General features: G+C 36.6%; 2 protein-coding genes across 4 annotated transcripts; one reads left to right on the top strand and one right to left on the bottom strand.

The window, feature by feature from the left end:
* The first annotated feature begins 6,639 nt into the window (after positions 1-6,639).
* LOC109814105 (uncharacterized) lies at positions 6,640-24,691 on the top strand. Of its 3 annotated transcripts, XM_083061168.1 has the most exons (11): positions 6,640-6,965; positions 13,794-14,003; positions 14,868-15,249; positions 15,333-15,577; positions 16,574-16,658; positions 16,759-16,944; positions 17,024-17,191; positions 17,290-17,508; positions 23,481-23,652; positions 23,745-23,916; positions 24,021-24,691. In XM_083061168.1, exons 3-11 carry the CDS (start codon positions 14,884-14,886, stop codon positions 24,112-24,114), a joined length of 1,707 nt encoding a protein of 568 aa, XP_082917294.1. In that variant the 5' UTR covers positions 6,640-6,965; positions 13,794-14,003; positions 14,868-14,883; the 3' UTR covers positions 24,115-24,691. The 3 variants fall into 3 exon arrangements, with proteins under 3 accessions (XP_082917294.1, XP_082917293.1, XP_082917295.1); XM_083061167.1 differs by lacking the exon at positions 13,794-14,003; XM_083061169.1 differs by lacking the exons at positions 6,640-6,965; positions 13,794-14,003 and adding an exon at positions 14,503-14,741.
* LOC145949847 (uncharacterized) lies at positions 7,271-8,129 on the bottom strand. Its single transcript, XM_083060743.1, has 2 exons — positions 7,480-8,129; positions 7,271-7,388 (listed from the first exon to the last, which is right to left on the bottom strand). The coding sequence occupies exons 1-2, from the start codon at positions 8,127-8,129 to the stop codon at positions 7,271-7,273; spliced, it is 768 nt and encodes a 255-aa protein (XP_082916869.1).
* Positions 24,692-25,783: the final 1,092 nt, after the last annotated feature.

Below are 25,783 nucleotides of genomic sequence, written 5' to 3'. Positions count from 1 at the left end.
ATTCTATCTCTTTGGTCTCTTGGGGATTAGTCCTATAGGCAGGCCTATTAGGAAGACTAGCCCCCGGAATAAGGTCTATTTGATGTTCTATCCCTCTTAAAGGTGGAAGTCCACTTGGAACTTCTTGAGGAAATAGATCATCAAATTCCTTTAGAAGTTGTTGAACCTTAGGAGGTAGAGACTCAAGTTCATGACTAGTGGCAGCAAGTGTCTCTTTGAAGTAGAGAAGGTATAAAGGTTGGTCACATAGAAGGGTTTGTTTAATGTCACTTTTAAGGGAAAAATGACTTCTATGTTCAACTTCCTTAGAGGGAACACTAGCCTCTAAGCTTGATACCCTCTCTTTTCTTTCTTCACTCTTTTGTTTTTGCTTTTGTTTTCTTTTTGTTTTTTCTTCTTCTTCTCTTTTGGCTTTCATTTTGACTTGGTCCTCATTTACTTGTGAAGGTGATAGAGGACACAAGACAATTTTCTTCCCTAGATGATGGAAACTTATCTTATTGGTGAGGCCATCATGGATGGTTTTCTTGTCAAATTGCCAAGGCCTCCCAAGTAAAATATGACTAGCATCCAATGGCACTATATCACATAGAATTTCATCCTTATACTTGCCAATGGAGATAGGTATATTTACTTGTTGGTTAACTACAATCCCTCCTTCCTCATTGATCCATTGCAATTTGTAAGGTTTAGGATGAGGGAGAGTAGTTAAGGCTAACTTGTTAACTAATCTAGAACTACAACAGTTACAACTAGATCCACTATCCACAATGAGAGAACAAGTGTTATCAAAAACTTTACATCTTGTGTGAAACAAGTTTTCTCTTTGGGATTGGTCTAAGTCACTAGATTGGTTACCAAGGAGCCTTCTTACCATTAATAAGTCTCCTTCACATGGGTAAGTTTCTTCCTCGGATGCTAAGACTTCTTCTTCATCACTTGAAGATGAGGAAGTAGCTTCATCAAGGCTACTATAGTGATCTTGACCTCTTAAAATCATGGTTTTCTTGGTGGGACATTGTGAAGCAATGTGCCCACGGCCAAGACACTTAAAGCACTTGATATCACTTGTCTTAGTGTCTTTGGAAGGTGCCTTTTGAGAAGTTTCTTTTTCTTTTTCTTTGGGAAAAGGTTTGGAAGAAAGACCCTCCTTCTTGAAATTCTTGGAATAAGATGGAGTGGAGTTTTTTTGAAAAGATTTTCTTTTTAGTTGATGCTCCACTCTTGAACAAAGTTGAACTAACTCATTCAAATCCCTATAAGGCAAAAGTTCAACTTTGTCCCTTATTTCAAGGTTTAAACCACTTTGAAATCTAGAAATTGTGGTCCTTTCTTCTTCCCTTATCCCAGCCCTCATCATTAGCAACTCCATAGATTGCCTATATTCTTCCACACTAGAGGACCCTTGTTTCAATCTTTGAAGCTTATCCATAAGCTCTCGGTCATAGTATGGAGGAATATGCCTCCTTCTTAAGGCACTACGGAGCTCATTCCAATATTGGATTGGGGGCTCATGATTTATTCTCCTTTCTTTTTCTAAGGAGGTCCACCAATACATAGCATGCCCTTGGAAGCTAAGGGTTGCTAAAGAAACCTTTCTATCCTCACTTATTCCATGGCAAGAGAAAAGTTGCTCCACTTTCATTTCCCAATCTAGATAAGTTTCAACATTATCTTTGCCATGAAATGAGGGAAGATTGATGTTGGGTTCCCTATTGGAAGACTCCCTATTTCTATGATTCCTAGGTGGTCTTTGATAGTAACCATCATTGTGATGACTACTATAAAAGACATCACTTGGAGGGGAGGTATGGTGCCCCTCCTCTTCGTGAATAGTTGAAGGGACCAAAGTCCCTTTGCCTTTTGAAGACTTAGGAGAAGTGACTCTTGGTTTAGAACCACTAGCCTCTCCTCCCACAACTAACCTAGTTAGCAACCTTCTTATTTCTTCATTATTTCTTTCTTGCTCTTTTTCTTTTCTTCTAATTTCTTCCTCTCTTTTTATATTTTCTTCCTCTTTTCTTCTTAGGTAATCTTTCAATTGCCTAAGCTCATCCCTAACACTAGACCTAGTGCTATGAGAATTATGACCATGTACACTAGAATACTCACTCATCTTTGATCAAAAGGTTTTCACAAAATTTTCACAAAGAGTTAAAAAGGTTTTCACAAAGATTGAGTGATTAAAAGGTTTTCACAAAAAGTTTTAAAGGTGCAAGATAAGTAGAAAAGGCCTAAGTATACAAATTGAACCTTCAAGGGGAGGTGGACTACAAAGAATCACTTAATAACCAAGCCCTTTTCAAGTAAAAATCACTAAGCCCTTTTTACCTTTCTTACAAAACAATTTTGACACTACCAAGTGTGTGTGTGCACGCACCCCTAGTAGGCAAAAATAAGCCTTCTAAACGTTTTTGGAAACAAAGGATAAAAAACCTAAACAATTATACTAGTAAAGCTATAAAGCATGCAATGGAAAGCAATTTAAAGCATAAACTAGTCGAGGTCCTAATGAAGGTTTTCAAATCACCTTCTCTACACGAACTAAAAACCAAGTTGTAGAGGTTTAAAAAAAAATGGCCAAATTACAAACCAAGAGAAAGAAATCAAGGCCCAAAACAAAGGAGGCCGAAAACAAGAAAATCAAGCAAAAATTTAAGGAAAACGAAAATTAGGTCTTCCAACTCCTTCTCTTTGGCTCCTTCACAAATAGCAAACTTGTTAGCACCTCTCCAAAGTGTTTACTCTCCTTTGATTTAGTGAAAACCCTTCCAAAGGTTAGGTTGGGTTTTGGTTCACTCCTCCACTCAATCCACCAAAGGATTGCTACTTTGCTAGTTAGGTGCTCACCTACAAGTCAATGAAAACAACCAAGAACAAGAGTTCCAAAGAAATAAAACTGAAAAGGCTAATTAAGAAAGGCTAAACTCAGATTGAATAAGATGAGACAAAACAAAAGAGGTCAAAAGAAAGACAAGCAAAAAATTAAGACTCAATCAACAAAAGATAGCACCCAAAAGAATTAAACCTAGAATGGCACTAGAATGGTTTGTGTTTAAGTTTCACTTGATTAAGTCCTTTAGTAATTTCGGTCCAGCCAAGGTATAAGTCCCAAAATAAGTCCAAAATGTCATATGTCCAACTCCAAATGCAAAGGGAATGGTCCAAGTCCACAAGTCAAGCAACAAGTCCTTTTTGTCCAAGGTATATATTTTTTTGTTCTTGTTCTCTTTTGGTCACGGCCTTTTGATTTTAAATTGTCCTTGGGTCCAATTTTTTTTAATTTTCAGCCCAATTAGTTGCTTAGGTTTTGCACTTGTGGTGGCACAAAAATTAGGTCAAAATGTGTAGCATAGGAGCAAGACAAGTGGCGTGAATTTAGAGGTCCTTAAGGAATATTTTGAGTGGATTTTGTTTTTGTACTATTTAGGTCAAGTTGTTTAGCACAAAAGTCCAGCACCTCTTAGATTCTTTTTAGGGTTCTTGGCAAACAAGAAATAAACTTAAACAAGTGAAAAATGCAAGGTAAGGATGGGCGGTTTGTATAGCATGTGCAAGGAAATTCACACATGGAAAATCATGGTAACATGGAACATGCTAGAAACTAATAGCATGCATGAATGACCTAGATAGCATTCTATATGGCACGCCCACTTAAGATGTATGCATCATGGTATTTTTCATGTTTTCATGCAAAGTGTTTGGGCACATACAAGGATATAATGGAAGACAAATATAGGAAGTAAAAAATGACAAAACAATAGGTAGATTCAAAAAGAAAAATGCATGATCATGTTATACTCAACCTAACATGGAAAATGACAACCCTAAAACAAGGAAACCTAAAGCATGGAAGGTTCAAGGAAGCAAATATGAACCACAACACAAAGAAAAGTTTCGGTCACAAGGAGAAGAAGAGAAAATGACCGAAACAATAAGAGAGAACCAAAAATGACTCAAATAAAGACAAGGAAAGGAAACTTTTACCCTTGAAGAACCATGGCTCTAGATACCACTTGATGGAAGGTGGCTTAGTTCCATGCACGCCCTTGATCTTGGTTCAACAAGGAGACTCCAAAATGATGAAGAAAATGGAGGGATGGTTGGCGGAAGCACAAAGAAATGAAGGTGAAGATGGTTTGCTCAAGGTAGTCTCATCCAAGTGTAGGATGAAACCTAAGTAGGGTTTTGCTTTTATGGTGGAGAGGGGAGGAGGTTAGCCAAAGGCAACCTAGTGCTAAGGAAAGGGATGGGGTTTAGGTTAAAGGAGGGTGACGCTCAAGGTGGAGGTGGATGTGTTTGGTGGAGGTGATGCTCCTTTTGGCTAGCTCACTTCCTAAGGTGGGAAGGCCAACCAAGGAAGGCCTAACTCTACTCTCTCAAGGTGGTTTAAGAGGAGGAGAAGGGATGGGAGGCCGTGGAGTCCCTAGACTAAGGAGAATGACAAAGAGGCAAATAGCTCACTCATTATCATTAATGTCCAAAGTATCTACAAGGAGCTAGACTAGGGGTATATATAGGAAGGCTTGCATTTAGGGTTGCATTTAGGGTAAGTGGCCGAATTTCACTAGGGAGAAATGCACCCTAAATGAAATGCCAAATGCAACCCTAGATGCTACTTGGTGGCCAAGTTTGGCATCTTTAAGGGTTTAGGTTGGCTACAACAAGGTGCATGATAAGTCCATGCATCCTTGGCCCTCCAATTGGGCCTAAGCCTACCTAACACCAAAAAAATAACCAAACAACACCACTAAGTGTGCGTCACCTCCTATTGGATGCACCCTAGCCCAATTAAAATCCTAAGCATCTAAATTACCCCAAAATACAAGGGCAAAAATGGGAAATACAAAGAAATAAACCCTAGGACTAAAATACCCCAAAATACAAGGGTAAAAATGGAAAACAAAATAAATCCTAAACTAATGAAGCTTAGGAGAGTATTAGTACTCTATGATCATGAAGAGAGTGTCCCTTGGTGTGTGAACACCCTCTTCCTCTTCAACCCTCCTAGCCATGGACCTAGTCATGGGGCCCACATGAGTCTTCAAGGATGGTCCTCCATCAATTTGTTGATGGATCTTCAAAGATGAACATGATCTTAAAGCATAAAAGATTATCATCAGACAAATCTAGTCTTGGTTACAAGGATCATAAGACTAAACCTGTTGTTCATAAATCTAAAACACCCTACTAAACCTTTTGTGACAAAGTTGGTCATTATACCAATAAATGTATACATAAATAAAGATAGTTGATGTCTAAGACCAACAAAACTAACATAAAGGGCTCAAAAAAATTTGAGTACCAAAGTCTCATTGTTTCTATTGTAGATTTCATTAATGGGGATGTCAACGAATTCACACTAGTACTTGGACAATGGATGCTCATGTCATATGTCAAGATAAAGGTTTATGTTCCTATACTTTCAATCATATGGAAGATTGATCTCATTTGGAGGGAATGAGAAAGGTAACATAAGGGGTATAAATAAGATTGGCAAGAACCATTTATTTATTGTTAAAAATATTTTATATATTGAAAGACATAAAAAAAAATTGCTCAACATTAGTCAATCTTGTGATATTGGATATACTTTGTCTTTAAACTAAGATGAATATATAATCAAATGAATTTGTCAGACTATACTCTTTATTACTATTAGAAAAAACAACCTTTATGAAGTTAATTTTGAAGATTTAAGTAGACAAAATGTAACTTGTTTGGTATTCAGAGAAGATAAAAGATAGATTTGATACAAAAAACTTGACGATGTAATTTAAAACATATTTCAAAATTATATAAAAAAGGTTTAGTCAAAGGACTACCTAAGAGTTTTTCACATACTCAACTTCTATGTGAAACTTGTTAAAAAAATAAACAAAATTTTCATCCTTTAAATAAAAGAAAATTGTTTCTACTTCAAAAACCTTTAGACTTGTTACATACAATCTATTTGGGCCTACTAGAACATTAAGTCTAGTTGGTAAAAAGTATGAATTCATCATTGTTTATGAATATTTTATACACACATAGGTATACTTCACCACTTACAAGCATGAGTCTTTTTATTTCTTTGAAATATTTTGTAAAAGAGTTCAATATGAGAAAGATTTTTGTATCTCTATCATCAAAAGTGATCATGAGACAATATTTAAAAAACTCCCAGTTCAAAATTGTTTGTGAGAAGAGTTGGATTTTGCACGACTTCTCTTCACAAAAAATAATCCCAACAGAATGGAGTCATTGAAAAAAAAATAAAAATCCTTAAAACTCTCTTTATCAAATCTCTTGCCCTAAATACTTTTAAGCATAATTTTTTAATAAAACATATTATATTAAAACAGAATATTAATAAGACCTCTTTTAAACAAGATTTATGAGTTATGGAGGAGAAAATACTTAACATCATTATTTTCACAAATATACGCGAGAATATAATATTTTTAAATTAAAAATAAATTTTTATTTTATTGCGATAAAAATATCAATTCTACTTTTATTTAACTATTTAAGGTAGTAAAATTATTAATTCTCAAATAACATGTATAAATATTTATAAAATGTTATGACCAATTAATAAAAATCAAAAAATTATTTGGTTTATAATATAACGAAGGGGGAAATGAAGGGTTGTTTTGTTAGTACCAATATTCACACGATTGAAGCAGCAAATGCGTGCGTATGCGTGCCACTTGACTAGCAAGTGCAATGCAACGAAGTGTGCTCCTTTCTTCATCTCCACTCCACCTTACAACACAAACACAACCCTGTCACTGATGCCACAAGTGCTTCCTCTCGGTTTCACTTTCCAGGTTAATAATAGCTTAGTAGAGTTCTATCGCACCTTTCAGATTCTTACGATTCAAAGTCACTACTCCTACGCACTGTTTCGATTCCACCGACTCGTCGGAAGCTTCAGAGAGGAACGGAGCAGAGGCCTAAGTGCACTCTAGTGCTTCTAGAAGGTTCGCCTTATCACTCTTCTGCCACACTCTCCACGCTATTAATCCCCTCACTAGAACACTTTAATCATCTTTATGTGTTTTCGTTAGGGTTTCATGTTACTCTCTGTATTCATGCATTTTACGTGTTCGATGAAATTGCCATTCCAAATTTTTGCAAGTTTTTGTCATTATAAAATGATATCATGTTCTCTTATCCGTTTCTTTGAGATTATGAAATTTGCTTTTCATTTACGCGCTCGATGAAATTCCTGTTCCAATGCTGCGTTTTGTTTATGCCATTATAACGTGTCGACATGTTCTCTTGTTCATCTTTGCCTTATCCATAACTTCATTATATAGCCCATAGCTGACTTTTTCTCACCATCAACAAGTCTAAGTACTTTTACAAGAGGTGCCATGACTTTAAGTATGTACACTACATTCCTAAAAAAAAAGCATCAAAACAATTTTACATACTTCTCTTGCTTTTGCTTCCTTTGATAATTTGTTTGAATTCCACTCATACAAAACAAACATCTTTCTTAAATTTGATTTTTCTTGGTGGATCCTTTTCAAAGAAAGAAAAGATGTTGCAAATCGAGTCACTGCATGCCTCACTAGCTCCCTTTTGTTTGTATAAAACCTTAACAAACTTAGGGTGCTTGAATGGCTATAAACGAAGCCAACACGAGAAATTGCCCGCCGAATTGTTTTCTTGATATTCGGAAGCTTCCCAATGTCCTCCAACATTAAATCTATGTAATGGGCTGCACATGGGGTCCAAAAAAATTTCTTCTTTTTTGCCTCCAACATCTTGCCAGCAAGAACATAATTACTCCCATTGTCCGTGATGAATTTGACAACTTTTTCCTCCCCAATATGCTCTACAATAGAGTCTAGTAATTCAAATAGCTTCTCTCCGGTCTTTACAAAATTAGACCCATCAATAAATTTAATGAACATTGTCCCTACAGAAGAGTTCACCAAAAAATTAATAATGCATCTTTGCTTCTTGTCCGTCCAAGCATCTGACATGATGGAACATCCAAAACTAACCCAATGTTCCTTTTGACTTTTCATCAATTTTTCAGTATACTCTATCTCTTTTTGGAGAAGTTGAACTCTTACCTCATGATAAGATGGAGGTCGCAAATGCGGTCCAAAAGATCCAATAACTGTAACCATGTCATGAAAGCTCCCCAATTTGATCATGTTAAAAGATAGTCCAGCTTGAAACTAAAACGGGCTATATATTGGTGGACCCTTGTTGTAGCTTCTTTGTCACAACTCTCCCTTATACTTATTTGCTTCAATTTCTCCTTGTTTTTTGCAATTGCTATTTCCGGACATTTACAAAAAGATCAATAGGCCCGTTTTTCATAGCAACCTTCTTCCATTCATTGGTCCCAAGTGTCTCAACTTCTAATTCTCATAAATCTCCCTTCAATGTATAATCTTCACTACCAAAAGTCACATCTTCCATTATTGTTTGGCATGACTCACTTTCTTTCATCTTCTTATTTTTCTCAAGTGCCCACAACTCATCTTTAACCTCTTGTGGAACACTTTGACAAGGTGCAACATTTCCCTTCTTTCCCATTAGATGTTGCTTTGCTCTTGTAATTCTTCCTTTCATGATTTTTTGACAATAGTTATACATAATTTCATTTGTATCATTCTCTTTGGTAGGATGACAATGTTTTCATCCTATATCTGTCCTCTTAATAGAGTTTGAGGATGTTTGACTTTGAGTTTGAGGAGGATTGCTAGACATTGTCCAAAAAATAAAAATAAGAACAATAATAAAATAGGAACTCAATATTAGTTTAAAATTTATAAAAAAATAAAAATTTAAATTGACCCAATTGCTAGAAGAATTAAGATTAAAAAAAATTTGTTGTAGATGCAACAATGAACTCATTAAAATTAAGAAAGGACTAAAAGGAGTAGGAAAAACTAAAGGAAGAAGGAGGATTAAAACTGGAGAAAAAAAACTGTTAGGTTTTAAATCGCCAGAGTTGTTCGCCGGAGTGCTAGACCACCAAGGTTCAGGTCGTCGGCTAGAAACTTGACCAAGGAGTGGTGGGTGACGATGATCAAAGGTGGTTTCAATTTTTGTAAGTCCTATTCGCGCGTACATCATGGTTCAGGTCGTCGGAGTCGTGGACCACCGCAATTCAGGTCGCTGGTCGGAGAAGTGATTGGCAAGTGGTGGGTGACGGGGAATGAACGTCACCAGAGACGGATTGAAGGTAGATGAACTGCGTTTTTGTGGGTGGCTGTCGTGGCTTCTCATTCTTAAAGCCCAAAACCATTAGGGCATACTTGTTGGGCCTAGGTCGAAGCCCAAAACTGGCCCCAGACCCATTATGTCCGCCATCACCTTCATAGTGTAACAAGTCAAAATGGACATGCGGCCGCCACGGCAGAAATGGCGGACAGCGCCACAAAATGCCATTTTGCAAATGGTGAATGGCAGCGAGGCCCAAAACCACCTCGCCATACCGTTATAACAGTGTTATAACAGTTTTTTGATAACCTTACTAGTGTGAAGCATTCAAACATACTGTAAATTTAGAGTAAACCAGTGTAGTTGTTGAAATTGGCTCAGAAAGCAGAAAATATGCGGGAGAATGAGAGACCAACGTTTTGAGTGTTGTAATCTAATATTTAGATTTTTTCCCCTTTAAATCTTATGCATGATTAAATGTAGTAATCATTGTTTGGAGTTCTTATAGTTCCTTTATTTACATTTAATTGTCCCGTTCATAGTTGTCAATCGCGGCCTGAGCGGCTGCTATCGCGGCGCTCTAGAGCGAAGCGACCTGACGTCGCAATGGTGATGTTGTCGCGTCTCGGATTTCTGTCGCAGCTGGAGCGGCTACGTTGATCGCAGAGCAGAGCAGCCAAAAACTACGGAATCGCGCCGCGTCTTGGACAGACCCTTCATTAAGGGTAAGTCCGTCATTTTTGTTGGGTTTTTCTTGCCCTAATTCTTCCTCTCCCTCTCGCGGAAGCATTGTTGTTGGTTTCTAAACGTCTTGCACTCCCTCTCCTCTTTGTCTCTCGGACTCGATTCTTTCTCTCTCGGGGACGACCTTGGACGCACTCTAGTTGTCTTCTTCAGGTGTCTCTGTCAGACGCTCCTCCAATTTCGACGCACTTTGTCAGTTTTGACCGACGCACCTCCAGTTCCGACGCTGCTCCTCCAGTTTCGACGTCCTCGTTTGTCTTCTTTGTTTGTCTTCTCATTTTCTATTTTATAATGCAGCATATTTTTATTTTTAATTTGTGATTAAATTTAATTCAACATTTTTTTTTAATTTTTGATTAAATTTAATTTAGCAGATTTTTTTTTTAAATTTTTGATTAAATTTTATTCAGCATAATTTTTTTAATTTCTGATTAAATTTAATTCAGCAGATTTTTTAAATTTCTGATTAAATTTAATTAAGCAGATTTTTTTTAAATTTCTGATTAAATTTATATTATGTATTGTTTGAGTACTATGAACTTTTAATTATTAAAAATGTTTAATGCATGAATTTAGAGTTATTTTTTTTATAGCTTTTATATATATATTATTAATTATTTAATATATATAAATTAATATTAAAATAGTGGTTATCTCGCTCTGCGTTAACTCGCAATCCCATTTTTAGGGTCGATCGCTCCGCTCTGCTATTCGGGATTGACTACTATGGTCCCGTTAGCTTTACATCTTAAATAAATAATGGGGAGAAATAAGACTGGATCATCATTTTGACCCTTAGGGACTTCCAGTGTAGTTTTAAAATTGGCTCAGAAAGGGGAAATAGGTGGGAGAATGAGAGTGCAACAAGATCAATGTGTTGTAATATAATATTTAGATTTTTTTCTTTCCTAAATATTATGCATGATTAAATATTATTATTTTTGATTGAATAGGGGGCTAGAAGCCCAAATACAAAAAACTAATAACCACGAGGAAAGGAAATGGCTGATTTATCAGCCAACAAAAGGAAATGAGCCCAGCTAGGTGGGACATTAAAAGATAAAACACCCTCAGGAATAGAAAACCCGATTTTGGCAAACCCATCCGCAACTTGATTTGCCTCTCGAAGAGTATGGATACACTCAATATTGTAGAAATCACCTAACATCCTCACAATATGATTGACTAGGGCATAACACAGATGTGCTCGTGGGCAGCCTTCATTTAGAAATTTTACAGCAATAGCTGAATCTGATTCAATAATTATGTGACTAGAGATAAATTTGTCTTTGATTAGTCTTAGGCCATGGTAGATAGCCCATAACTCTGCTTTCACTACAGTACAGGTACCAAGCAATCCAGCAAAGGCAACAATAAAGGTTCCATCACTATCTCCTAAGACCCCTCCACATGAAGCCTTGGAGAGATTTGAGACAGCTCTATCATAATTGAGTTTAAGAATGTCTGGAGGAGGAGGGTTCCAGCTAATATTTGTACGAGAATGATCCTGAAGAATCGATTGATGTTGTTTATAACAAGATACTTTACTTAGCTTAGTTAGACGCCCCTTGACAAGATTCACCACCTGGTTCGACGATAACAAATAATTGTTGAAAGTAAGCCGCCCATTGCGCGCCTTCCAAATCGCATCCAGAGTTAAAGCGAAAGTTTGGTTCCAAATGGCATCAGAATCAGATAAGTTAGTAGCTAACCAATCTGTCAAAGGTGAGAGGAAAAAATTAACTTCACGTGTAGCACCTAAGATTGAACACCACACTATTCTAGAGAAATCGCAGTCACGGAGGATATGAATGCAAGTCTCTCGATCAGCATGGCAAATTTTACAACTTGCATCATATGTTAAGGATCGTGATAACCTCCAATCATTGGTACAAAGGCTATTATGAGCTATGCGCCATAAAAAACAACGAATATGTTCCGGCCCAGGCCACCTCCATATCAAGGAAAAGAGATTTTTGAGGTTTGATGGAGCCGATGTCCTTAAGGCTTCATATGCAGACTTCATACTGAAAACACCATTGTTGGAACCCCCCCACACTAAACAATCTCCATCATTGTCTGTAGAAGGGGGAGCCGTACCTTTCAACTCGTTCCAACAGCTCGAGGGGATTAGGTCGTGAATCCCTTCCAAATTCCAAGAGCCATCCTCCCTAGTATAATCAGCTACCGTCTTTTTTAGGAGATCTATGGAAATTGGACCTGTCGTCACATCTATAAGCACCACCTTTGATGGAAGCCACCGATCCGCCCAAAACTTAATTGTTTTCCCATCACCTAAACTCCAAGCTAGGGATTGTTCAACCTTTACCCATGCGGCGCATATTCCTCTCCAAAAGTTTGAAGCCACGACCCTTTTATGAATCAAAGGAATATCTTCATCACCACATCCATATTTAGATCTAATTACACAGAGCCAAAGCAAATTTGGCTGAGAACAAATGTTCCAGCAATTCTTCATCATATAGCAAGTATTTACCTTACGAGCTTCTTTGACACCAAGTCCTCTTGAATCCTTAGGTTTGCAAATAGTCTCCCATGCAACAGCATGAACACAACGGTGGTTACTCGAGTCTCCCCAGAGAAAAGACCTACAGGCTCTATCAAGTTCATCGCAACACTGTTTAGGGAAGTAAACTGTTTGCATAGTATAGGTGGGTAATGTAGCAAGGACTGATTTTGAGAGGGTAAGTCGTCCTGCAAATGATAGAGTGTTGGCTTTCCATTTGCTTAGCCGTTTGTTAATATGGTCCATCATCGATTGAAGACTTCGTTTGCTCACCCTTTTGTGATGAAGCTGAACTCCTAAATACTTCCCGAGATCGTCTGTACGCTGATAACCTAGCAAGGAACTGAGTTCGGTCTTCACATTCCAACCCACATTTTTGGAGAAGCAAACCTTAGTCTTCTCCTGACTCACCTTTATTCTCGAGCTTGTACAAAAAAGGTCCAAACATGTCTTGATAATCTCTACCTGCTCTACAGAAGCCTCTGAAAAGAAAATTAAGTCATCAGCAAAAGCAAGATATGTGAGAGGAGGACCTTTTTTTGCGAGCTTAATAGGCTTCCACAATTTCTGTTTTTCAGCAATTTCAATCAAGTGGAATAATCTTTCCATACATAAAACAAAGATATATGGAGATAAAGGATCTCTCTGACAAATACCTCGTGAAGGGGTGAACTCCTTTAAAGCCTCCCTGTTCCAGAGAACCTGCATAGTTGGAGATGAAATACAATACTATAGTTCTTTTATTTACATTTAATTGTTCTGTTAACTTTACATCTTTAATAAATATTAAATAATAGGGAGGAATAGGATGGATGATCATTTTGACATGTAGGGAACTAGAGTGCATTTGGTTCTAGAAAATAATTATTTTGCAACATGATTTTGAATCAATTTTTGACTGATTTAAGACTTGAAACTTGTAAAATTATTTTTCTCTACATAAAATTTTGGCTTAAATATGTTTAAACTATCTTGAATTAGGTTGATTTTCAGATTACTAATTTTTAAATTTTTTTTGTTTAAATTACCTGACTAATATTTTTTTTTCAAATTAGTACCTGACGTTAGTTTTCTTTGTTAAATGATGACGTGGCAGTTGTATGCCATGTCAGCACACAATGGCCACCTCATTTTCCACGTAAATTGCCACGTTACATTTGTAAATTTTTTAAAAAATTAGTTTCGCGCATATGTTGGAAATTTACGAACTCAGAAACCCATTCTCTCATTCATCTTCAACCTTCAGGAACTCACAAAACCATGTTTGAAAATTGTTCCTTTTTGATTTTGAAAATATTGAAGTTGTAATTCGTTTTGATTTTCGTTTTCATTCTCCTTTTTCGTGAAGTTGCTCCGTTTTTGTGTTTCTTCAATTTGGGAACGCGCATTGTATGTGGTTGTTTGTTCCTTGGGTTAGAAGTTTGAAGCACCATTCTTCGATGACCATTTGTGGAGGTGAGATTTTGTAGCCATAAATAGAGGTAGTTGTTGTCATTGTTGAAGGATTGCCAAAGTTGTTCTGGACGAAGCCCCTTGCCATTCTCCATCTGTGTTGAAGGTAAGTGGTTGGTTATGTTATTAGGGTTTACAATTTGATAGCCTTTAACTGTTCTGTTGTTAAGGTTTTTTTGACTCAAAGATTTTGTAGCCAAAAAGGAACAATTTTCAAACATGATTTTGTGAGTTCCTGAAGGTTTAAGATGAATGAGAGAATGGGTTTCTGAGTTCGTAAATTTCCAACATATGTGCGAAACTAATTTTTTAAAAAATTTACAAATCTGACGTGGCAATTTACGTGGAGAGGTGACCATTGTGTGCTGGCATGGCATACAACATTGGGCGATGACGTGATAGTCCGTTTGTCACGTTATCATTTAACAGAGGAAACTAACGTCAGGTATTAATTTGAAAAAAAATATTAGTCAAGTAATTTAAACAAATTTTTTTTAAAAAATAATAATCCGAAAATCGACCTAATTCGAGGTAATTTAAACATATTTAAGCTTAAAATTTTTAATGAAACAAATTTTAAGTCATAAACAAAAGATTTATTCAGAATCGTGTTTTAAAATTTAAAATAATCATTATTTTAAGAAAACAAAATGGATCCAAATTTTTAGGATATTAAATACGCCCACAACCCTAATCGTAGTTAGTGTGTCAACAACCATGTATTCATACACTTCGTAATCTCAATTTTTTAAAGTTTTAGAATACTGTTCATGTGTTTGTAGACACAGCATTTTTAGTTTCTTTCACTGTCCCATTTAGGCCTTTTGTTAGATAAGAGAAAAAGGTAGCACCTGTCTGTCTTTTTTCTTTCTTTCTGTTCGTGTTTATATTTTTAGGTGATTTGAATTTGAAGTTCAATGTCTTAATTTACCTGTTATCTTAAACTTTTTCTCTGCTGTTGATTTGAAAGTGCTGTAGGAGAGAACATGTCCTCAAAAAGGGAAAGGGAAGCTGTTGATAGAGTAGAGGATGAAGGGCTTGATAATGAGTCAAAGAGGCAGAGGCTGGATGACGATTCCTCCCCCTCTCCACCTCCTGTCTCCATTGCAAATCCTCTTTCTGGGTTGGCCAATAATTATGCTGACATTGATGAGGAGGAAGATTATGTTAGAAGGGAAAGGGGTTCTGTTAACGAGAGGAGGAATGATGGATCCCAGCATAATGAACATAGATATGGAGAGGCTGATGATAGTGATGAAGAAGATGATTCACGTGAACAATTTAGTGGAAGAAACAATCGCCAGGTTGAGGTTCGGAAGGACTGTCCTTATCTTGATACTGTTAATAGACAGGTATTTGACTGATCTTGCCCATTGTTGACTGTAATTTTGCTGGTTTTCATGCACATTTGAATTTTGACAACATTCATGTGCAGGTTTTGGATTTTGACTTTGAGAAATTCTGTTCTGTCTCCCTGTCCAATTTAAATGTGTATGCATGTTTGGTTTGTGGGAAGTATTACCAAGGGAGAGGGAAGAAGTCTCATGCATATACACATAGTCTGGAAGCAGGACACCATGTTTATATCAATCTCCGGACTGAAAAAGTCTACTGTCTTCCTGATGGTTATGAAATTAATGACCCTTCTTTAGATGACATTCGGCATGTCTTAAATCCAAGGTTGGTCCAATTTTATTTTTTGGCTGTGCTTGCTGCAGACAATTTTTTAGCTACATATTTCTGTTTCTATTGTCATCAATTATTGGCTGGTGACAACAATTATATTATCACCTTTCGTCCAATGTATGTCACCAGTTGGCTGCTTAGAGAGTTTTTTTTTTTTTCCATTTGTGTCCCCTTAGAAAAATGATTTTAATCCATTCTAGAAGGTCAAAATTCATGTTATGGACCTCCCAAAATCAAGTAAGTGTTTCTGCTTGAGGGTTGTGTTTAAAGTGGTCATCTGCCTACACAAAGTTTGTGAGGTTCTCATGTTTGAGCCTTGGCTTGGACACTTTGTGGATAGGTGTGAGATTGGATCCTCAGTGTTGTTAAACGCCCCATCACTCTATTCTAGGGCCGGTGGTGATCCTCAAACAATGCCTCTGTCTTATATTAGGGATTTACCTCTGCTGTTCACACCAATCTTGGAATCCCCTCCTATTTACCCATCAAAAGGTGTTTTGCGTGGTGGCATGAGGAATAATTAATTACTTTATGCTTGTTTATTTTGTCACTGTTGTTAATATTTTTCTCTTCATTATAAACTAATTAAACAAGGATGTTTGTTTTTATAGGTGCTGGGTTTGGGCTATGGATTATATGCTTATCATAAGTTATTATTTAATAAATTCAGTTACCTGCTTAGCATCTTTGTTATGCATTTATCTACTATTTTCTGCCTGTGGATGTACCAAACTGCTTATAACAACTTGCTTGTAGTTTGATGTTCATTGGTCACTTCCAGTCACTGTAAAAAATCATGCTTCATTTTTTCTCTAATTCAGAATAACATTGAAATATTTAAATTTTACCATTAATTAAGTTTTCGTCATTATCTTTTATATTATGATTCCATGTTCTCTTTATGCTGTCATTACCTTACCTTGAATTCTTTAAATGATTGACTACTAAAATACATGATTTAAGTGCATTCATAATGATCTCTACCTGCAGATTCACTGCAAAAGAAGTTGAACAACTTGACAAAAATAAGCAGTGGTCTAGGGCTCTTGATGGTTCTAGTTACCTTCCTGGAATGGTATATTTTGCATGCTTATAAAAATGAAATTTTGAATATTTTTGAAAGGCTTTTAGGTGTTTTATGGCCTAAATTTATCCATTATACCATGACTTTTCAGGTGGGACTTAATAATATCAAGGAGACTGATTTTGTAAATGTAACAATTCAATCATTAATGAGAGTTACCCCCTTGAGGAATTTTTTCCTTATCCCTGAAAATTATCAACACTGCAAATCTCCACTTGTTCATCGATTTGGTGAACTCACTAGGAAGATCTGGCATGCACGGAACTTTAAAGGACAGGTTTGTTTCTGATAAATTCATTGTATATTATATTATTATAGTTTGGTGGTGGCTTGACTTTCAAGATGCAAGTCAACAGGTCAGCCCACATGAGTTTCTACAAGCAGTGATGAAGGCCAGTAAAAAAAGGTTTCGGATAGGTGCACAATCTGACCCAGTTGAGTTCATGTCATGGCTTCTTAATACCCTGCATGCAGATCTTAAGACTTCAAAGAAGAATACCAGCATCATCTATGAGTGTTTTCAGGTTCTTATCCACTCTAATTTTCTTCTCTTTTGGTTGACTTGTTGCTGCTGGCTGCAACTATTCACTTAAGTTGTTTGTTGTTTTTACTGTGCTTGCAGGGTGAACTTGAGGTTGTGAAAGAGATTCCTAACAAAGTGATAGCAGATAAGAAAGAGAACAATGAAGACCAAAACAATGGCAAGAAACTTTCTGATGGGGTAAATGAACGATATGCATTTGTCAAAGAAACTTCAAAAATGCCATTTCTAATGTTAGGGTTGGACTTGCCACCACCACCTCTTTTCAAGGATGTGATGGAAAAAAATATAATACCACAGGTACTGTGCCACTGAATGCTATGTGCCTTTTACATATGAGATGCTATAGTTGATAATGATGTAATTAACATTGAAGTGATCCTGCTATGAAGTTTGAATCTTGTCATTTGGGCTGTAATGTTATATCTAAGAGATGTGTAAAAATAAGAAAATTGTGGATAACCGAAAGAATGTTTTGACACCAATACTGATGGCCTATTGCCACTTATAAACCATTATTTAAAAGCAAAGCAAGTAGTTTGTGATAGGAACTGAGTGTAAGGAGCAGTAGTGTGTAGAAAATAATTGCTGGTAGTTATGTATTTGGAATATATATTTGATTTATGTTGTGTAATTAGGGGATTGAAGTTATTTGTAGTTTGTGGACAGAGAATACTCTCTGTAGGAGACTTTTGTCTCTGGGACAGCAAGTGTGTTGCTTTATTATATGTGATAGGAGATTTGTCTATGGGACAACAAGTTTATTGCTGTAGTGTGTGTGATTTCAGTGTTCAATATTATATTTTATTAGTTTTATCAATTGGTGGTCTGCCAGTTTGTAAGATTTACTTGACTGATTATGCTTATGTGATGCATCCTTTGGATTTTTACAACGTGAGTCTGGTTGTTTACCATGGCTACATGGACTGCATCTTGGCTGTTATTTACAATCTCACCCTTATGCGCATATATTTTGTATAATACTGTGCATATTTTGATTTAGGAGACTTGAATGATTAATCTAAATTCTAAAGCATTTGACAATGATTATTTTCCCCTGTTAAGTTTTCAGCATTACTCACTATTTGTATTTGTCTACTTGAAAAAGGAGAATGATTTTTATTATTATTAATTTAAATTGTATTACATTTTCCTAACACCTATTTGTAACAATCTAATCTTCGAAAATAAGGAAATAAGGAAAAATATTCTGAAAAATAAACTAGAAGATTCTACGGATATTTTCTCTAATTAAGAAGATTTTCCTCTAATTACAACACTCCCCTTCAAGTTGGTAAATGAATATCAATCATTCCCAACTTGCCTACAAGATCTTGAAATCTACCCTGAGGGAGCCCTTTTGTAAAAGTATCTGCTATCTGAAGTTCTGTAGGAACATGAGTTGTTATTACAAAGCCTCTGTCCAGATTATCTTTGATGAAATGTCTGTCAATCTCAATGTGTTTGGTCCTATCATGTTGTACTGGATTATGGGCAATGCTCATGGCAGACTTATTGTCACAGTATAGTTGCACGGGGTTGTCCACCTTGACTTTAAGGTCATCCAAAATGATTTTCATCCAGAGTCCTTCACACATTCCTTGAGCAAGGGCTCGGAATTCAACTTATGCACTAGAACAAGATACCCTATCTTGCTTTTTGCTCCTCCACGTTACCAGACTATCTCCAAGAAACACACAATACCCAGAAGTAGATTTTCTGTCAGTAATAGAACCTGCATAGTCAGCATCAGCATATATTTTCATAGTCAATGTATCTTCCCTTTTGAACAATAGCTCTTTTCCTGGACTTGACTTTAAGTACTGGAGAATTTTGTCAACTGCTTGAATGTGTCTCTCTCTTGGATCATGCATAAATTGGCTCACCACACTAACTGCATAAGCAATGTCTAGTCTTGTGTGTGATAGATAAATCAATTTTCCAACTAATCTCTGATATTGGGCCTTCTCTACAGGAGCACTTTCTTCACTTCCAATTCTGTGATTTTGCTCTATAGGAACTGTTGAGGTTCTACATCCCAGCTTTCCTGTTTCTTTGAGGAGATCAAGTACATATTTCCTTTGGGAAATGAAAATTCCGTTCTTGGAATAAGCAACCTCTATTCCAAGAAAATACTTGAGTTTTCCTAGGTCTTTCATTTCAAATTGGGCTGCCAATTTTTCTTTTAATGCCAATTTTTCTGTTTCATCATCTTCTGCAATAATCATATCATCTACATAGACAAGCAATAGAGTGAGTTTACCTGTAGAAGAGTGCTTTATGAATAGAGTATGATCTCCTTGGCTTTGTCTGTATCCCAAGGAAACCATTGCTTTTGTAAATCTTCCAAACCATGCTCTAGGGGATTGCTTAAGACCATACAATGCTTTCTTTAAGAGACATACCTTATTTCTTTCATTTTGCACTTCAAAACCTGGGGGAATCTCCATGTACACTTCCTCTTCCAGATTTCCATGAAGAAAGGCATTCTTCACATCCAACTGGTATAAGTCCCAACCAAAATGAGTAGCCAAAGCGAGAACAACTCGAACTGTATTCATCTTTGCCACTGGGGCAAAGTCTCCTCATAGTCAATCCCATAAGTTTGGGTATAGCCTTTTGCCACCAATCTAGCTTTATATCTTTCTATTGTCCCATCTGCATTATGTTTCACTGTGAATATCCATCTACATCCTACTGCCTTCTTGTCTCTTGGCTTATCAACAATCTCCCAAGTTGAATTTCTTTCTAATGCATTCATCTCTTCTTTCATGGCTCGAGTCCAATGTTCAAGTTTCATGGCCTCCTGGATTGAGGTAGGAATTTCTGTGGCATCAATGGCAACAATAAAACTTTTGTGCTTATCAGAGAGATTGTTAGTGCAAACATATCGAGAAATAGGATATTTAGTGCATGACCTTCTTTCCTTTCTCAATGCAATGGGTAAATCCTCAGTAATACTTACCTCCTCACTGTTATCTTCAAGGATCCTCACCTCCGGATTAGACAATTTTTCTTGCTCGAGAATCGAAGTGGGTTGTTTTCTTCTTTCATATTTTGTCAAAAAATTTGTCTTCCTCTTCTTTTGCTTCTTCCTCGCTGTGGACCATGGTAGCTTCATAACTCAGATCTTGGGCATCCTGCAAAGACAGATATGGTAATGACAAGAAGGAGAGCTCCTCCACTTCAAGTGTTTTCTCCCCCTGAAGTGGTGGACTGACATAAAAGGATTGTGTTTCATGAAAGGTGACATCCATGGTGATAAAGACGCGACGACTCTGAGGATGATAACATTTGTACCCTTTTTTATTAGAAGGATACCCAATAAAGACACATTTAAGAGCTTTGGGATCTAATTTACTACGATTAGGATGATGAGAGTGAACAAAAAAAGTACATCCAAAGACTCGACTAGGTAGACTCGATATTAGAGGGGCAAGAGGGAACAAAAGACAATAGAGACTCTATAGGACTAATGCCATTTAAGATACGGGTGAGTAACCTGTTGATGAGATATGTGGCGGTTAACACAGCTTCTCCCCAGTAATTTTCTGGAACAGACATTTGAAAAAGAAGAGCTCTAGTTACTTCTAGAAGATGACGATTCTTTCTTTCAGCAATCCCGTTTTGTTGAGGGGTGTTTACACATGTTAGTTCATGAACAATACCATTATGAGACAAAAAATTAAGAAATTCATGATTCACATATTCAGTACCATTATCAGACCTGATTCTTTTGATATTTTTTCCAAATTGATTTTGGACCAGACGGAAAAAATTAACAAAGATTTGGAAAACTTCTGATTTATTTTTCATATGGTATGTCCATGTGACACGGGTACAATCGTCAATAAAGGTAACAAACCATCTAGCTCCGGAAATAGATTCTACGACAGGTCCCCAAACATTAGAGTGAATTAAATCAAATGGAGAAGTACTGTTTTTATTACTAATAGGATAGGATGCACGATGGTGTTTTGACAATTGACAAATATCACAATTAAAAGACTCAATAGACTCCTTAGTAAACAAATGAGGAAATAAGGATTTAAGAAGGTTGAATGAAGGATGCCCAAGTCTTTTATGATGTAGCCATATTTGGGAATTTGCCCACGTTTCAGATGTAGCTTGTTGACTTATGATTTTTGTTTTGTTTTGGTCATCAGATTCCAACAAATACAACCCACTCTGCTCCTTAGCAGTTAAAATCGTCTTCCTCGTAGCAAGGTCCTGAAAAACACAATGAGTTGAGAAAAATGTTACTGAACAATTTAAATCTTTTGTGAGCTTTTGCACAGAGATAAGATTATTGGCTAATTGTGGAACATGTAAAACATCCTTTAATACAATAGATGATTCCAAAATTATATTCCCAGAGCCGCATATGGGTACACCTTGACCATTCGCAACTGTAATAAGTTGTTCTCTATTCCTTTGAATATATGATTTGAAGATCATACGAAAAGGTGTCATATGATCAGTTGCTCCTGAATCAAGAATCCAAATAGCTTGAGACACAGGACCACAGTATGGAGAGAACTCTTACCTTTCATGGACAGAGTACATGGTCGAGAGGGCTTACTTATTGATTCAATCATTGCTTTCAAACGATCTAGTTCCTCTTTAAAAGCTTTCATCTCAAAAATCTGATGGTGGTAACTTAATGGATTGATTCGGTGACTCTGTCTATGGCGACAACAATGAGTGGGCCGTGGAACGGATTTAGGAGGCTTCGGCAACCAGTTCTGTGACAGCAGCGACGAGTGGGTCTCGTCAGAGCTAGGCGCGTGGGATGTCACCGGAAAAGGAGTAACACTCAAAACTTAGATCTACTCAAATCTGCGCCAAATGGGACGTCACCGACCTGTGGAATGGACTTAGGAGGCTCCGACGACTCTTTCTGTGACGACGGCGGCGAGTGGGTCTCGTCGGAGCTGGGCGCGTGAGTTACACGCGCCGGCGGCGCGTGGCGGCGCGTGGAGGCGTATTGCTCGAAGCAAATTCCGGCGTTGTGTTCGCCGGAGTTGGGCGCACCTTTCTGCCCTATCAACAACCCCAACGGTTACGGTGGCAGCCGCAGTGGCCGGACAGCGGCGGCGGTGGCTACTGTTGCAGCGGAAACGGAGCTCCCAAGATCGGGAGCTCTGATACCAACTTGAAAAAGGAGAATGATTTTTATAATTATTAATTTAAATTGTATTACATTTTCCTAACACCTATTTGTAACAATCTAATCTTCGAAAATAAGGAAATAAGGAAAAATATTCTGAAAAATAAACTAGAAGATTCTACAGATATTTTCTCTAATTAGGAAGATTTTCCTCTAATTACAACAGTCTTGACAAAAAAATTTATAATTTAACAAAAAAATTGTACTGAAGAAAAATCATAGTTAAAAGAGAACATCTAACCTTGATCAATGACTTTTTGTGGTCCATGACACAAGTAATAACCTTCAAGGGCCAGTTGCATCCTTCTCTACAAAAATAATATTGTCCATAACTTGCATGAGGAAGTTCAGAGAAAAATCATATGAACCACCTGATCAACACTTACTTTTTTGTTGAAATTACAGCCATGATTTTAGTGTAATAAATGCTCTTCTTTCACTTCTTAATGCATTGTTATAGCCAGTATAAAATGGTTTATCTAGTTATTTGCTGTCTGAATTTTTATTTATTTTTGTTTCTTTTTACATAATGTGGGATTTCCCAGTACACTTGTATGAGGAAACATGCTTCTAGTTGTATATTGACCTAGTTCCAATAAAATCACTTAACATGAAGGGATCCATGTTTGATCTCCGCTTCTGATTCCCATGAGCTTCCAACTTCCCATTATTTTGCCACTCCACTGTAAGCATATACACACATATTGTAGCCATTGTCCTTGTGGAAAAACTCCTCCCAAATCCCAATAATATTTATAAACTAAAAAATGACCGGGGAGACAAATTATGAAATCCTTTTTTGTTCTATAATGCATTCAGATTACTGCAAATACCATACCATGGGATTAATGACCTGAAATATTTTACCATCCCCCCAACATTTTAGTGTAGTCTGAGTAATCTTTTATATGAATGCCATGATGTTAAAGTGCTTTGCATAAAAAATGGTAGAATTCTCATTAACGCAAGGATAATTAGTTTAGTTTGCATTTCCACTTGTGAACTTGACTTTTGTTTTTCATTTTTCATGGCCTGATGTCAGTTTAGCTTTTTACTTTCAAGTTCTGTCTGTCCTTTCCTACTGATAAGGCTTGATTTCTAGGTTCCACTCTTCAACATACTAACCAAGTTTGATGGGGAGACTGTCACGGAGGTGGTCCGTCCTCACATAGCAAGGATGCAGTATCGTGTTACCAGATTGCCTAAGTATATGATTCTTCACATGCGTCGGTTTACTAAGAATAACTTTTTTGTGGAAAAAAATCCTACACTAGGTAAGAATTTATGTTGCTATGTGGTGTAATTTATTGAAGTTGACATCAGCATACTTCTATCATCACGCTAACCTCGTCAATATTTTCTTCAGTCAACTTTCCTGTGAAGAACCTAGAGTTGAAGGATTACATTCCCTTGCCAGCTCCAAAAGAAAATGAGAAACTGCGATCTAAATATGATTTAATTGCTAATGTTGTTCATGATGGCAAACCTGGTGAAGGATTCTATAGGGTATTCGTGCAACGCAAATCAGAAGAACTTTGGTAAGTTCTATTTCTTAATAAGAAAAAAATGCATCAATATGAATGGAATCAATGGATGTATGGATCTTTAAGAATGATGAGGACTAATACCTTGATTTGTTTAGGTATGAGATGCAGGATTTGCATGTCTCTGAAACACTTCCTCATTTGGTTGCACTTTCAGAAGCTTATATGCAGATTTATGAACAGCAGCAGTAAAAGGCTGAGTTTAAATACTTTTCCCTGAGTAAACCATAACTTGAAGCACATCGGGTGCTGAGGGCATGAGAATATGAGAGATTTCAAATGCACATGTAGCAACTTGATTAATAGGCAGCAATTGAGTTAGAATGCTTTTGGGGTTCAAAAAAAAACTTAATCTGTATTTGTGATTATTGAAGCTGTCTAAACATGAAAGAGAAAGAACTTCTTTAGTATTCAACTTTGGCCAGGTTAACCCATAACATACAGATGTACTGCATGGCACCGAGTGACCAAGTTGGATTTTTCTTGTACTTAGCTGATAGTAAGTTCATGACACATGGAATGTGATATATCCTTCAAGTGTATTCCAGATTTTGGTTGCGTTGAACATCTTCCATTCCCCTTCTGGAGGTGGCTTAGAAGATGCTGATGGTACTGTTTGGTCGTTGAACCTTTCAAGGTGCCTGATGCTTATGACATTTATTTTAACATTTAACAATGTATGAGGGTTAACTATATAATTTTTGTTGGCGCGATAGTGTAAACTATATAACTTGATTTTAATTCATGGAAAATGTTTAATTCATTTCAATTTAGTATTTCTTCTCTTCAGCATTTGCTGAAAAGAATATCCGAATTAAACTTGCTTCACTTTATTTGTCTACTAAATGAATTGATGCCGTTTGGATGGGGTTATACAATTCCAAGTTTTGCCAGCATTTTTTGTCTTTTAGGCAAAATAATATCAGGTTTTGATTGATGATGTTTTGTCTTTATGATATGCTTGCTGGGGCCAGACTTGAAATATTTTCACCATCGGACTTGTTTGATCAGGGTCTGAACACTGTTCTTTTGACTGGTGTAGATGGATTGATGGGGTAATATTTTTGATATTCCTGTTGGGCCACGTACAGCTTAAAACAAATCATTAATTCATAGTGAATGGTCTCTGACTTGCTCATTGTAACTGTTAAACATCTGAACATTTTACATTTATTAGTGTTTTTGCATTACTATTTGAAGCAGCCAAAATGGATATTCTTATTTTCCGCCGGGGAAACGTAAAAGCAAGACTATCTCACCATTAAGTATAATGTATGTTTACATATGAGAGAACTGTTTTTTAATATATATTGTAGTGAATGCTGTCTTTCCTCAGCAATGAGAAGGGAAAGATCTTTCATTGCGTTGTACTTGATTTGTACTATATCCCCTGCAAGATTGTCTTGTAATCCGGTTGAAAGCTACAAGTAAGAAATATGGTTCATGGTTTGGAAACTTCTGCAAGCAGAACAAAAAGATCCTTTACTTTCCATTACACTATTTTCCATATGCAGGTATATCATGGATACATCAGAAAACTAAAGTTATAGAAATAACAATAAGATTTTCCCAATACTTATCAGTTTTCAGAAAATGTCAAAGGCATATCTATCTCAAGGTTTCTAATAATGAATTACTTTTTATCGGTAGATAGTTAAATGTTTCTAGGTAGTGAACTATCTAGACCACAAACAATCAATGCTGGATTATAACTGACGAGCAAGCATATGTCATGCCCTGTACAGCTGTAAAAACAAGCTGATCCCAAACAACTTTTGTATTAAAAAAAAGCGAACACATGACAAGAAGCGGAAAGAAAGTAAATGATACTAATGTTCAGAAATTCTATTAAATTTGCAAT

The sequence above is a fragment of the Cajanus cajan genome, chromosome 7 (genome assembly GCF_000230855.2).
Source record: "Cajanus cajan strain Asha chromosome 7, NIPB_CcT2T_4, whole genome shotgun sequence".
Lineage (NCBI taxonomy): Eukaryota > Viridiplantae > Streptophyta > Magnoliopsida > Fabales > Fabaceae > Cajanus > Cajanus cajan.
This window is presented reverse-complemented; position numbering and strand designations above follow the sequence as displayed.